The sequence below is a fragment of the Bos grunniens genome, chromosome 16, assembly GCF_055505025.1.
Source record: "Bos grunniens cultivar Pamir isolate PY7600 chromosome 16, Bosgru_T2T1.0, whole genome shotgun sequence".
Classification (NCBI taxonomy): domain Eukaryota; kingdom Metazoa; phylum Chordata; class Mammalia; order Artiodactyla; family Bovidae; genus Bos; species Bos grunniens.
In genome coordinates, this window is record NC_141180.1 from 57,663,860 (window position 1) to 57,678,615 (window position 14,756).

General features: G+C 44.2%; 1 protein-coding gene across 4 annotated transcripts in view; it reads left to right on the forward strand.

Moving 5' to 3' along the window:
• Positions 1-14,756, forward strand: part of SLC30A10 (solute carrier family 30 member 10) — a 39,989-nt gene that overhangs the window by 12,514 nt on the left and 12,719 nt on the right. The window contains exons 1-3 of one of the 4 annotated variants that reach the window (XR_015142819.1): positions 9,388-10,184; positions 10,763-10,840; positions 12,784-12,893. Coding sequence is in view for 3 of the 4 variants with exons in the window: in XM_086342752.1 (XP_086198878.1) it covers positions 9,542-10,184; positions 10,763-10,840 (721 nt within the window). In the remaining variant the exon portion in view is untranslated. Of the gene's footprint in view, positions 1-9,387; positions 10,185-10,724; positions 10,841-12,783; positions 12,894-14,756 lie in introns of those variants that run through there. The other 3 variants (XM_086342752.1, XM_086342754.1, XM_086342753.1) reach the window with 3 other exon arrangements.

Genomic DNA, 14,756 nt, shown 5'->3' on the forward strand with positions numbered 1-14,756 from the left:
GTGTGTCCAATTGTGTAGTCGTTTCCAACTACAACCCATGGACTGTAGCCCACCAGACACCTCTGTCCATTCTCCAGGCAAGAATACTGGAGTGGGTTGCCATTTCCTTCTCCAGGACAGGCTAATAGCACAGCTCTAAATTCATATCAGAGCTGCCTCCTTCTCATGGGCTATAATGCAAATGTTGACAGTTTCTCCCTATCAACAGCCCAAAGTGGTGTGGACCACTACCTAATTTTTATCTTTTTTTGTCTCATGCCTTTATTATTTAAAAAAAGTCACCTCAGTTAAAGTGTCTTTTAAGTTTTAATATATTCTAAAAATCTTCATGGAAGAGAAATACATACTTTTGCGTACAAAAATACCTTTGAGTTATGAACTGTTACAAATATACATATTATATGAATTTATCAATGAAGAACTGATTTGTACATAAGATTCCTCAGCTACCTAGAGAAGCAATTTCCTTTTGAAAAGTCATGTTTGTAATATGCTCAGCATGTTTGGAGCTGGGCTGATGATGAGAAAGGGCCATCCTTTGATTATGTATTTGCAGTCTGAAGACAGTGCTGTGCAGAAAAAGAGCCACCTCTTCTTTTGAGTAAGAATTTGCTGCCTTGGACAACATGTCTGCTCTTTTCTCCGAAGGAAGCATCTTCTCTTGTCAAGGAGAACTGAAAAATGAAAACAATAACAGCTGCTTTTAAAATTTCTAAAAAAAAAATAGTCTTTTTAGTTTCTGAGCTAAACACCAAGGTACTGAGGTCCAGCCCCAGTGGATCCAGGGAATTCGAAGGGGAGACGGCGTTGGCGATCAGGATATGATAGAATTAAAGATATAAAGAGTGGTTAAATAGGGATAGCTCAGCTAAGAAATTCAGTGAAGAAAAGAGACTGAATAACTTGGTTTATGTGGAAAACCAATAAAATTCCAAGACAAGGAATTTACGCCACCTATGTAGGCCTCAGGGGTCCTCCCGTTCTCCCGAAGGAGAGGAGACACTAAAGCCTCCCCGGTCAGATCTTAGAAGCCCAGGCAAAATTAGTAGGCTTGGCGAGCCTCCACACTCCAGATGGGAGTTCAGCCAGAGGGTGAGAGAAAGAATGACATGGGGAGACCAAGCTTCAGTGAGCAAAGCCCGCACTTTATTTTCCAAAGTAGTTTTTATACCTTAAGTTGTGCATAGAGGATAATGGGGGAAGGGGTAGAGTCATGCAAGGTCAGCAGTCCTTGATCCTTATCAAAGCCAGGCTTTCTTCCTGCAAACTTATCATATGCAAAAGTTTAGGTGATTTACATCATCTTCTGGCCAGGAGGCCTATTAACATTTTATGATCCTTTCTTCAGAAAACTTATTTTTCTCTAAAGGTGATTATTCTAGAGTCAGGCGCCACCCTCCGAAAGCATTAGATAAAGTTGCATTCCTATAGGGCAAAGGTGTGGTGGGCTATAACAAGAAAAGAATTAACTCAAGGGTCCAAGGTTACAAACATTAAAGCTACTACTTACATTCACCAACATATATTAATATGTTATATATACACCAACTATATTAATCAATACACTCCCAGGAACACAGTAGGTAAGGGATATGGAAACTTAGCGGCAAACATTGGCCCAATAAATGAAAACCCTTCATCAATATAATTTCTAATCAACCCACTATACTATACTAATAATCTTCTAACTGCTCAAAGGAATCTGTATTTAGAAAGTTTAGAACATCTCATGCCTCTCATGGTTGGGAGGCTGTGAACAATCACATGTGGCCGGAAGAACCTGTTCAGGCAGGCTAGAGAACTTCCAAAGGAGTTTGTGAACTAAAACACTCTTGTCACGCCCAGGAACTTTATTAACTGGAGCTCTAAGTTAACTCCTTCTCTGAGAGAGGTGGTAGGGGACAGCCCCCCATAAAGTCAGAGGTGTAGGTGAGAGCACAAAGCAGTAAAGTAGGCAGACTCTGGTTTTGGGGGTAGATGCTCGAGAATTTCCAGGGGGGACTCCTGAGGCTCGATCCCAGTTTTGCGTATGCCAAGCCTCCTTCCTCATGACCTTTGCCATGGGCGGAGTTCTTCACGCTGGCTCCCGGCACCAATGTAAAAGAATTTCGGGTGTCATAATCAGACTTTATGAATTGTAGCACATCAAGTGAAAAAGTTGGCTTAAAGCTCAACATTCAGAAAACGAAGATCATGGCATCCGGTCCCATCACTTCATGGGAAATAGATGGGGAAACAGTGGAAACAGTGTCAGACTTTATTTTTCTGGGCTCCAAAATCACTGCAGATGGTGACTGCAGCCATGAAATTAAAAGACGCTTACTCCTTGGAAGGAAAGTTATGACCAACCTAGATAGCATATTCAAAAGCAGAGACATTACTTTGCCAACAAAGGTTCGTCTAGTCAAGGCTATGGTTTTTCCTGTGGTAATGTATGGATGTGAGAGGTGGACTGTGAAGAAGGCTGAGCGCTGAAGAATTGATGCTTTTGAACTGTGGTGTTGGAGAAGACTCTTGAGAGTCCCTTGGACTGCAAGGAGATCCAACCAGTCCATTCTGAAGGATATCAGCCATGGGATTTCTTTGGAAGGAATGATGCTAAAGCTGAAACTCCAGTACTTTGGCCACCTCATGTGAAGAGTTGACTCATTGGAAAAGACTCTGATGCTGGGAGGGATTGGGGGCAAGAGGAGAAGGGGACGACAGAGGATGAGATGGCTGGATGGTATCACTGACTCGATGGACATGAGTCTGAGTGAACTCCGGGAGTTGGTGATGGACAGGGAGGCCTGGGGTGCTGGGGTTCATGGGGTCGCAAAGAGTCGGACACAACTGAGTGACTGATCTGATCTGAGCACATCAAGTCCTGTACCAGTAGATGATGAACTTTAAAAAAAGTTCTTTCATTTTTTTAGAACAAAAGAAGTGTTAAGAATGATCAAATTAGTATAATGTGGGGGCAAAGTGTAAAAGTACACTGAAGAGTTTGATGCCTAGATAGTATTTCTGTTTTATCATTTACAGATTGTGTGATTTTAGGCGATTTATTGGGTTGGCTAATAAATTATTGTGTTTTACCATAAGATGTTACAAAAATCTTAAAATCTTTAGGGCTTTATGTTCCTGACTTACAAAGTAAATGCAGACATGTATTTGCATAAAATATTCCTTATTTTATTGTGCTTCGATTAATTGTGCTTGGAAGACAGATACTGTGTATTTTACAAATCAAAGGTTTGTGGCGACCCTGCATTAAAGGAAGTCTATTGGTGCCATTTTTCCAAGGGCATTTGCTCACTTTTTGTCTTTGTGTCACATTATGGAAAGTCTCAAGGTGTTTCAAATTTTTTCATAACTATTGTATTTGTTTTGGTGATCTGTGATCAATGATCTTTACGTTACGACCATGACTCAGTAAAGGCTCAGGTGATGATTATACTTTTTTAAGCAATAAAGTATTTTTAATCAAAGTATGTACATTTTTTTTAGACATAATGCTATTGCAAACTTTACAGACCACAGTACAGTTTAAACATAACTTTTAAATGCACTGGGAAACCCAAAGCTCCTGTGATTCACTTTATGTGATACTCACTTCATTGAGGTGGTCTGGAACCAAATCTGCAGTATCTCTGAAGTCTGCCTGTACTTATTTTATGGGGCTCTTATGAAAATGAAGTGAAGAAGTGAAAGTGAAGTCATTCAGTTGTGTCCGACTCTTTGCGACTCCATAGACTGTAGCCTACCATAGACTGTAGCCTACAGGCTTCTCCATCCATGGGATTTTCCAGGCAAGAGTACCGGAGTGGGTTGTCATTTCCTTCTCCAAAGATGAAGTGAGATAATGACTATAAAGTGCTCAGCACAGGGTTGGGCAGAGAATCAGAACTCAATGAACAAAACTACTGAAACCTCATAATTTATAATAACTGTAAGATACAGTCTAAATTTTTGGCAATTAACTTAGATTATATATAACCTATATACATATAGATGTTTTTGTATATATACACAGACACCAACTAGTATATGTATGCGTGAGTGCATGCATGCTAAGTCACTTCAGTCATGTCTGACTCTTTGTGACCCATGGACTGTAGCCCGCCAAGCTCCTCTGTCCATGGAATTCTCCAGGCAAGAATACTGGAGTGAATTGGTGCCTTCTTCCAGGCGACCTTCCTGACCCACGGATTGAACCTACATCTCTGGCATCTCCTGCATTGGCAGGCAGGTTCTTTACCACTAGCTTCACCTGGGAAGCCTCTTATATATGTATACATGCAGACAACTATGAAATGGTTGAATAGCATCACTGACTCAATGGAAGTGAGTTTGAGCAAACTCCAGGAGCTAGTGAACAGGGAATCCTGGAGTGCTGCAGTCCATGGGGTTGCAAGGAGTTGTACATGACTTAGTGACTAAACAACAACACAACTATATACATGTACACACAACTATATGTGTATATATACAAATACATATGTGTATATATATGTAGTTATGGTTATTCAGTCAAAACATTTTCCTAAATGCTTTTGGTTGATACCCTTAGCCTTTAGCCTTTCTTCAAGTCAGGAACTAGGCCCTGGGCAGGGCACTACAGCTCCAACCTATGCTTACTTGGTCGCTGGCTTTCAGGTTCCATCGATTGCCCTCTGGGGCAATGACATAATTCTTCTTATCTGCCTTCGGTTAGGGGAATGACTGGGCAACAGGCACAAGTGAGATAGTCCTGCCGCTCTAAGGTTTTTCTTGTAGTTGTGAATGGCAGAGAAGCGCAGTCAGCGAGGTCTGTGTTAGCAATGTTAAGTTATCTCCAAAAGGCCTCTTTCTTTTGTGGTGACTGCTTGGCTTGCTCTCATAGATTACACGTCTCAGGGGACTCATAGTCTGCACTACTTGGGCATCACTCTTCTCAAATTAGAGTCTGCCTCAGTTAGTAATTCTGTTACATGTGCTGTATTACCAATACCTATGCAAATATACTCTCAATTCTCATATGCTCATATTCTCATGTGAGAATATGCTCAAAATTCTCCAAGCCAGGCTTCAATAGTATGTGAACTATGAACTTCCAGATGTTCAAGCTAGATTTAGGAAAGGCAGAGGAATAAGAGATCAAATTGCCAACATCCACTGGATCATTTAAAAGGCAAGAGAGTTCCAGAGAAACATCTATTTCTGCTTTATTGACTATGCCAAAGCCTTTGACTATGTGGATCACAACAAACTGTGGAAAGTTCTTAAAGAGATGAGAATACCAGACCACCTGACCTGCCTCCTGAGAAATCTGTACGCAGGTCAAGAAGCAGCAGTTAGAACTGGACATGGAACAACAGACTGGTTCCAAATCGGGAAAGGAGTACATCAAGGCTGTATATTGTCACCCTGCTTATTTAACTTATATGCAGAGTTCAGTTCAGTTCAGTCACTCAGTCATGTCTGACTCTTTGCAACCCCATGAACTGCAGCACACCAGGCCTCCCTGTCCATCACCAACTCCCGGAGTTCACACAAACTCATGTCCATCGAGTCAGTGATGCCATCCAGCCATCTCATCCTCTGTCGTCCCCTTTTCCTCCTGACCCCATTCGCTCCCAGCATCAGAGTCTTTTCCAATGGGTCAACTCTTCGTATGAGGAGAGTTGACCCATTGGAGTCCAAAGTATTGGAATTTCAGCTTTAGCATCATTACTTCCAAAGAACACCCAGGACTGATCTCCTTTAGAATGGACTGGTTGGATCTCCTTGCAGTCCAAAGGACTCTCAAGAGTCTTCTCCAACACCACAGTTCAAAAGCATCAATTCTTCGGCGCTCAGCTTTCTTCACAGTCCACCTCTCACATCTATACATTACCACAGGAAAAACCATAGCCTTGACTAGACGAACCTTTGTTGGCAAAGTAATGTCTCTGCTTTTGAATATGCTATCTAGGTTGGTCATAACTTTCCTTCCAAGGAGTAAGCGTCTTTTAATTTCATGGCTGCAGTCACCATCTGCAGTGATTTTGGAGCCCTGAAAAATAAAGTCTGACACTGTTTCCACTGTTTCCCCATCTATTTGCCATGAAATGATGGGACCAGATGCTATGATCTTAGTTTTCTGAATGCTGAACTTTAAGCCAACTTTTTCACTCTCCTCTTTCACTTTCATCAAGAGGCTTTTGAGTTCCTCTTCACTTTCTGCCATAAGGGTGGTGTCATCTGCATATCTGAGGTTATTGATATTTCTCCCAGCAATCTTGATTCCAGATTGTGCTTCTTCCAGCCCAGAATTTCTTATGATGTATTCTGCATATAAATTAAATAAGCAGGGTGACAATATACAGCCTTGACATACTCCTTTTCCTATTTGGAATCAGTCTGTTCTTCCATGTCCAGTTCTAACTGTTGCTTCCTGACCTGCATATAGGTTTCTCAAGAGGCAGGTCAGGTGGTCTGGTATTCCCATCTCTTGAAGAATTTTCCACAGTTTATTGTGATCCACACAGTCAAAGACTTTGGCATAGTCAATAAAGCAGAAATAGATATTTTTCTGGAACTCTCTTGCTTTTTCCATGATCCAGCAGATGTTGGCAATTTGATCTCTGATTCCTCTGCCTTTTCTAAAACCAGCTTGAACATCTGGAAGTTCATGGTTCATGTATTGCTGAAGCTTGGCTTGGAGAATACATCATGGGAAATGCGGGCTGGATGAAACACAAGCTGGAATCAAGATTGTTGGGAAAAATATCAATAACCTCAGATGTGCAAATGACATGACCCTTATGGCAGAAAGCAAAGAAGACCTTAAAAGCCTCTTGATGAAAGTGAAAGAAGAGAGTGAAAAAGTTGGCTTAAAACTCAACATTCAAAAAACTAAGATCATGGTATCAGGTTCCATCACTTCACGGGGAATATGTGGAAATATGGTGAAATAATGGAAACAGTGACAAGCTTTATTTTGGGGGGCTCCAAGATCACTGCAAATGGTGACTGCAGCCATGAAATTAAAAGATAGAAGAAAAACTTGCTTGCTTGGAAGGAAAGCTATGATACACCTAGATTAAAAAGCATATTAAAAAGCAGAGACATTACTTTGCTGACAAAGGTCCGTCTAGTCAAAGCTATGATTTTTCCAGTAGTCATGTATGGATGTGACAGTTGGACTATAAAGAAAGCTGAGCACCGAAGAATTAATGCTTTTGAATTGTGGTGTTGGACAAGACTTTTGAGAGTCCATTGGACAGCAAGGAGATCAAACCAGTCAATCTTAAGAGAAATCAGTCCTGAGCATTCATTGGAAGGATTGATGGTGAAGCTGAAATGCCAATACTTTGGCCACCTGATGCGAAGAACTGACTCATTGGAAATGACCCTGATGCTGGGCAAGATTGAAGGCAGGAGGAGAAGGGGACAACATAGGATAAGATGGTTGGATGGCATCACTGACTTGATGGACAGGCGTTTGAGCAAGCTCTGGGAGTTGGTGATGGACAGGGAAGCCTGGTGTACTGCAGTCCATGGGGTCGCAAAGAGTCAGAGAGGACTGAGCAACCAAACGAAACTGAACTGAGTGTGGCCCTCTGGATTACTTCACTCTTCCCTACTCTTGCCCAGTTTCTTTTTCCTCACTCCATACCTTCTATTTCTTCCTGTCTGCTTTTTTAAATTTTTTTAATCAGCAGCTAACATTTATTGACTGCTTGCTATTATAATCTGTTACAATATCACTGTTATAGTCACTTTATGTCTACTAACCCATTCAATCCTCATAACCCTGTGAGAATACACTGTTATTATTCCCTCTTTACAGTAGTTAAAACTGGCCTGGACAATTAAAGAACTTGTGTGAGGCCACTCAGCTTCAAAACTTTCATTGGCCTGTATCTCCTTACTGCTTTTACGTTCTTGATCATTTTAATATTAATTTTTAGAGAAGACTTTGAAAGATCAATTTCCTCAGTTCTCAGTGTACTGATATTTTCCTGGAAGTGGGAAAGGAATGCATAATAGTCTCCCCGAATTTAGAATTTCAAGGCTCACCTGATATTAGGTGGAATGCTCAGATTCAGGAGGTTTTTGCATGCATTTTAAGGCCCCTCAGGGACCATTAAAAGACAAGATCATGATTTACAAGGCTAAGACAATGGGAATTAGGATTAGAATGTTCTGTGAATGGATTCTGTGGCTTTTTTGGAGTGAGACATTTTTATTCATTTCCAAGCCCAAACCAGATGTGTGTGTGCGCATGTGTGTGTGTGTGTGTTTGTGTGTGTGTTTATCAATGGTTAAAGTTCAGGAGTTGGGTAATGGGGGAGGGAGAAGAGCGATCATCTGACTTCACCCTCAGATCTTTTTCAGAATGAGACAAAAGTATAACACTGAAACAAACCAATAAAGGAAACCTGCAAGGGTTCCCCTCACCCCACTCCCTGAACTGACTAGGAGCAAACACCCTTTTTCCAGGACGCCTATCCTTGGTTTCTCCCTGAGAAACCCTCTTCTGGGCTTCTTCACTTGGACTACAGCCTGTTCTCAACAGAAGATCTCTATTTGGGATAAGTCTTCATGTAGGTCAGTCACTGAACTCTTGAGTATCAGGTCATGTTGGGAGGGACCCACCGGGGTGAAGAGATACTCTCTTCAACTGAGAACGAGACAAGTACACAGAGGCGGCCGACCCTGGCTTCTTTGGTGGCCCAGGGACCTGCACCTACTGCAAAGAAACTGCCTTTCTGAGCGCTGGGTGGGAGGCGGGACGCACAGTCCAATCTGCCCTCTCCCCCAGGGCTGCCTGCGGCTTATCTCCGGAAGGCCGCCTTGTGAGCCAAGATCCTCAAAGGAAGATGCTGGGCCATGAAGGGGTGACAGAAGCGACAACGTGCCCTTTAAGAAGGCTGTGAACAAGAAGACTGGAATAAAATAGCTCTACTACCGTGGTAGTGGAGTGGGAGCCCCGAGTCAGCTCAGACTTCAGAAATGCAAGGCAGGAAGCACGGGAAGGGCAGTGGGGGACAGGTCAGTGCTCCCGGGTTAGTGGGGAATGAATTGGTGTCTGGGCACGTACGCGAAGGTGCTCACGTCCACCACTGCGAACACACCCCACAGCAGTCAAGGTCCTTATCCCTGAGTCAACAGTCACGGCCCGGGTGACCCGAGGGACTTCAGAAGCGGGTCGTCGGGTGGACCCCACCGCTGCTTAGGGGGTGTCTGTGACGAGTGCCGTGCAGGCACGCCCCCTCTTTTGGGCAGCCCCCCTCTCTGCCCACTTCCGTTCTTAGGAGCACAGACACTGGCCGGTGGCCACGTGCCAAGTGAGGCCGAGCAGCGAGGGAGGGGCAGCGGCCGGGGAGGCGGCGGAAGGTCCCGCCCGGCCCCTCCTTTAGACTCTGGACGTGCGAGGACTGGGACCGCCGGCCTCCGCCTCCGCCTTATAAGAAGCCCCGGGCGCCGGCCGGCAGGGCGGCCCGGGAGGCGGGGACCGGGGCACCGCGGAGTGCAGGACGTCGCGCCCCACCTGTGGCGGCGGAGGCGGCGCGGGGCGTCCGGCCGGGCCGGGATGGGCCGCTACTCCGGCAAGACGTGCCGCCTGCTCTTCATGCTCGTGCTCACCGTCGCCTTCTTCGTGGCGGAGCTGGTGTCGGGCTACCTGGGCAACTCCATCGCGCTTCTGTCCGACTCCTTCAACATGCTCTCGGACCTGATCTCGCTGTGCGTGGGGCTGAGCGCCGGCTACATCGCCCGGCGCCCCCGCGGGGGGCTGGGCGCCACCTACGGCTACGCCCGCGCCGAGGTGGTGGGCGCGCTCAGCAACGCAGTCTTCCTCACCGCGCTTTGCTTCACCATCTTCGTGGAGGCCGTGCTGCGCTTGGCCCGGCCGGAGCGCATTGATGACCCCGAACTGGTGCTCATCGTGGGCGCCCTGGGGCTGGCGGTCAACGTGGTGGGGCTGCTCATCTTCCAGGACTGCGCCGCCTGGTTCGCCTGCTGTGGCCGCCGCCGCCGACTGCAGCAGCAGCAGCATCCGCAGCCCGCGGCCGGGGTCGGCAGCCGCGGCGCTTTCGGGGATCCCCAAGGCGCCGAATGTGGCTGGCACGCCGGCGCCCTGCCCGCCCCCGGCCGCGACTCGGCCGTGACCCTCCGCGTGTCCTCGGTGGACAGGAAGGATGAGAAGGGGGCCACCGTGTTCTCAAACGTAGCAGGTGCCTTTCGGTTGCATCCTCTGGCCCGCGTTGCCCTTCCCTCCTCCCGCGCGGTCCCTTCCTCCTCGCCCTCTTTTATACCTGCCTGCTTAAAAGTAATCGATTTCCACTGCAGGCCGGCTTTAGGTCTCTGCCGCTAACTGAACATATTCCTACAATTTCTCTTTTTCCTCCTGGATCCTTGGGCCCCTCTTTCCCCCTCCCTCTTGTATAGGAGTCTCCTTGTATAAGAGTATTGATTTCCTTGGAGATCAGTTATTATTATTGGGCAACAGATAGCACCCCTCCCCCTCCATTGTAGCTATCTGCACCTTGTTTGCCCTCTCCCCCTTTGCGCATCCTTCAGTCTTCTTGCGAGTTAAAGGTTTGGGGGGGATGAGGGTGGGTTCCCATGTCCGCCCCCCCTTTTTTTTAAATCACAAGGCTCATTTCAAGGCCAAAATTGGACTGCGTGTTTGGAGAGGCGGGAATCTGGGAAGGTAGTAGGATTTGAAAATAACAAAACTGTGTTTTGAGTCCATTGGTTCTTTTTGCTTGTAGAACTTATACACAACACGAGGTTTCTTCTTTGAATGCAGGTGATTCCCTGAACACCCAGAATGAGCCAGAAGAGACGATGAAAAAGGAGAAAAAGTCCGAAGCCCTGAATATCAGAGGTAGGATTGACTTGGGGTTAAGTTGAAATCCTTTTAAGTGTTACATATGGACTGCGCTGAACTCTTCATTTGTTTGCCTTTTCATAGGTGTGTTAGAAAGTTGGCCGGTTACATGTAGAGACTATGACCTTAGTCTCTTGCCTAATGGTGGCATCGATTCTCGATTCTCGGGAGACAGAGTTGCTAATGATTTATCCTTGTTCTACTTAGGCTCATGCTCATGCTGCCTGCTCCAGGGCCCCCCAGATCTCTGGCTTGCTACTGCTCCATTTTGCCCACCCATGGATATTGTGAACATAAAGCGCAGCCTGTTTGAATTGAGTATCATTTTGATAAAGCTTGGAAGAGAGTAGGTGGGATCTATCCAAGGTCATGCCCCAAGTGAACTTGCTCAGTGACCCTCATTGCTTCACTTATTTTGGCCAGAAATATGCTCCTGTGATGGGTCTGTCTGTTGGTTCACTTGAATCTCCACCTCCATGTCCAAAGTGGGGGTTCAGGGAGACAGAAGGAAGGCACATCACTAGCATCTCTCCTACTATGAGCTCAAGGTCAGACTCAGGGTGAAGGTCAGCACTGAGATTTCAAAAGTTTTCTCACTGGACACTAACATGGTATACTATATCTCCCCTCTCCAACTTCTTGAGTACAGGTTTTTTTTCAGAGAGATTCAGGAAGGGTCAATCCCCAAACTGATGGAGAATTTCAGCAAAGAGTGAAAGAGAAAGTGTTAGTCAATCAATTGTGTTCGACTCTTGGCAACTCATGGATTATAGCCCACCGGGCTCCTCTGTCCATGGGATTCTCCAGGCAAGAACACTGGAGTGGGTTGCCATCCCCTTCTCCAGGAGATCTTCCCAACCCAGGGATCAAACCCGAGTCTCCTGCATTACAGGCAGTTTCTTTATAGTGAGTTACCAGGAAAGCCAGAACAAAGATTATGCAGCCCTTTATTTTTAATTGATTTGAGGAAGGTGGAAGTGGGGCTTAGAGGTAAATATTACAAAGAAAAACAAGTAATACAGAAGATATCTTCAGTTCTGAGAATCTCACATCTGTTTTATAAAGTGATATCCAGAATGAATCCAGAGAGAAAAGCAAAAAAGAACAACAGCAACACATGAGCTCCTAAACATTTCTAAATGAATTTGTTTAAAAAAAGTTAACTGCAATAGGGGAATTTCTAAAAAGTGTGGTGGTGACACTTTTTGAAAAGAGAATCTATGATGAAAACTCATAATCCTTTAATTTATCCTTTTTTTTAAGGTTCAGTTTATATATATATATATATATATAATTTAATGAATTTTAAAAATGGAGTTCACCATCATAGCATTTTACCATTTCAAAGCACATTCTGTTTTTATTCTTTTTTAATTGAGATATAGTTGGCATATAACATTAGTTTCAGGTATATAATATAATGATTTGATCTTTGTATAATATTGTGAAGTGATCACCACTGTATAAATATTAACAGATTAATAGTGCATGCTTAATGTCCATTGTCATACATAGTAAGTTTTTATTTTCTCTTGATGAGAAATTTTAAGATATACTCTCTTAGCAACTGTCAAATATGGGTTACAGTATTATGAATTATAATCACCGTGATGTACATTGCATCTCTAGGGCTTATTTATCTTATAATAAGCTTGTACCTTTTGACTCCATCTACCCATTTTGCACCCACCGCTCCCTGCCACCACCTCTGTCAACCACCAATCTGTTCTCTGTATCTGTGAGCTTGTTTTTTAACTTTTTTAAGATGCCACATATGTGAGCTTGTTGGTTATTCATCCTCATCTTATGTTACTGAGAAAGAGAACAGGTAGGTGGAAAGTAGCAAAGAATGAAGAGTAGGTCCCAGTAGATATTGTGACCTCGTTTGGGAAACATATGTAAGGGAAAACTGGATGATCCTGCTCATTTTCGCTCCACAGCTATTGGAACTCCTGGATAGAAAAACATCAGTGGTGAAGTGCCTTGCCGTACCTAGCTGAGCCCTGCGGTCCACAGGGGCTGACAAAATGCACTGGTAGCTCCCATAGAGGTAAAGAATTCAGAGGCAAAAAGATTGGGGTTGGGCTCAAGCTGCCTGGGTTTGGGTCTGGGCTCTGCCACTTAAGAACCAGATGACTTCAGGCAACTTTTGAACCTGTCTCAGCCTCCCAACCCCTCATCTTTAAAATGAGGATAGCAGTAGTACCCATTTCATGGGGTTGTTGTTTAAGGAGGTCTGGGAGGTCTGAGACATCTGGGAGCTAACATTTTTATGGAGGGCACACTTGCTCTTAGGCACCATTCATGAATAGGTCACTTAGCATTCAGAACAACCTGAAGAGCGGGATTCTATTGTGCTTCAGGTGGTGAGTGGAATTGCTGGGTTCCAACCTAAGCTGCTTCAGGGACAGGTGAGCTCAGTGCCTGGCTGTGTTAACAGGAGCCTGTCTGTATTTCAGGCCAAGGGGCAAGCTGGCCTTACCTTGAATCCTGTGTCCTCATTCAGGGAAGGACCACAGCATGTTACAGCTGGAAAGGCCTTGGGGAAATTAGACTCCAAGGCCTTCACTTTACAGATGAGCAAAAGGGACCAGAGATTCTGGTGACTTCTTAAGTCACCCCAGCTAACAGTGGAGGCAGGGCTGGGATCTTGGGCTTCCGTTTCTGGCTCTTTCTGTCATCTTGCACTGCCTCTGGACTCCATCAGGATGGCTGGCTTCTCCAGTGTCCACAGTCCACTGAATGGTTGCATTTCTGACATTTTAGTCACTGCTTTAGAAAGCAAGACTGTCCTTCCCAGACACTCAGGGGAACAAACAGCTGATGTGAAGTCTTGTGAACAAAAACCATTTCTCTTTTTTTAACTTAAAAATTTTACTCAAGTATAATATACATACTCAGAAGTACATATATCATAAATATGCAATCAGTGGATTTTAGTGAACTGAACACTTCCATGTTCAACACCCAGATCAAGAAATAGAAGATACCATCACCCCAGGGCTTCCCGCCTCCACTCGCCCCGCATGCTCCTGTCTAGTCACTAGCCACCCTCCCAGGTCACTACTATTCTGACTTGTAACAGCATGGATTCATTGTACTTGCGTTTGTACTTTATATGAATGGAATCTTATAGTTGGTACAATTTTTGCCCAGCTTCTTCTACTCAACATTACATTGAGGAGATTCATCCATATTGTTGAAGGTTGTCCTAGATCATTCATTTTCATTATAATGTTCCACTGTGTGAATATTCCACCTTGTAGTTATCCATTCTTGGTTAATGGACATTTAGGTAACTTTCTGGTTTTGATTTCTGAGAATAGCATGGCAAAAGCCATTTCTTGATTTTCTTATTTCCATGGAATAAAAAATGCCTTCTAAAAAACACACCCCATCTTCTGCTGCAAAGCACAGCAGAAGCACATTTCTTTAAAATTCTCATCAGAGAAACAAGTGCCCTTTGTTGTGGTTGATTTTATTTATTAGGCTCAAACATGATCCATTAAGAAAAACTGCAACAGGGTATCAGAAAGACAATTAACCCTTTTTATTTCAGTATAAATATAAATGGGTAAATAACAATCTTGACATCTTTTGAAAAGAAATCTCCTGGGATGAAGTATTTCTTTTATTTTCTTTTTAATTGGAGTATAATTGCTTTACAATGTTGTGTTGACTTCTGCTGTACAACGTGAAACAGCTGTTATGTATACATATATCCCCTCTCTCTTGAGGAGGTGTTTCTTTTTAATTCTTGTGGGTTTTTTTTTTTAACCCATTAAGAAAGATCTCCCATCCTTCCTCAGCACTTGATAATGCCCAGTGCTAAGGTACTATGTTTCCAGTTATTCAATAAATTCAGTACCACTGATACATGCTGGGACACACATTAACTTATATCAAGTTTCCA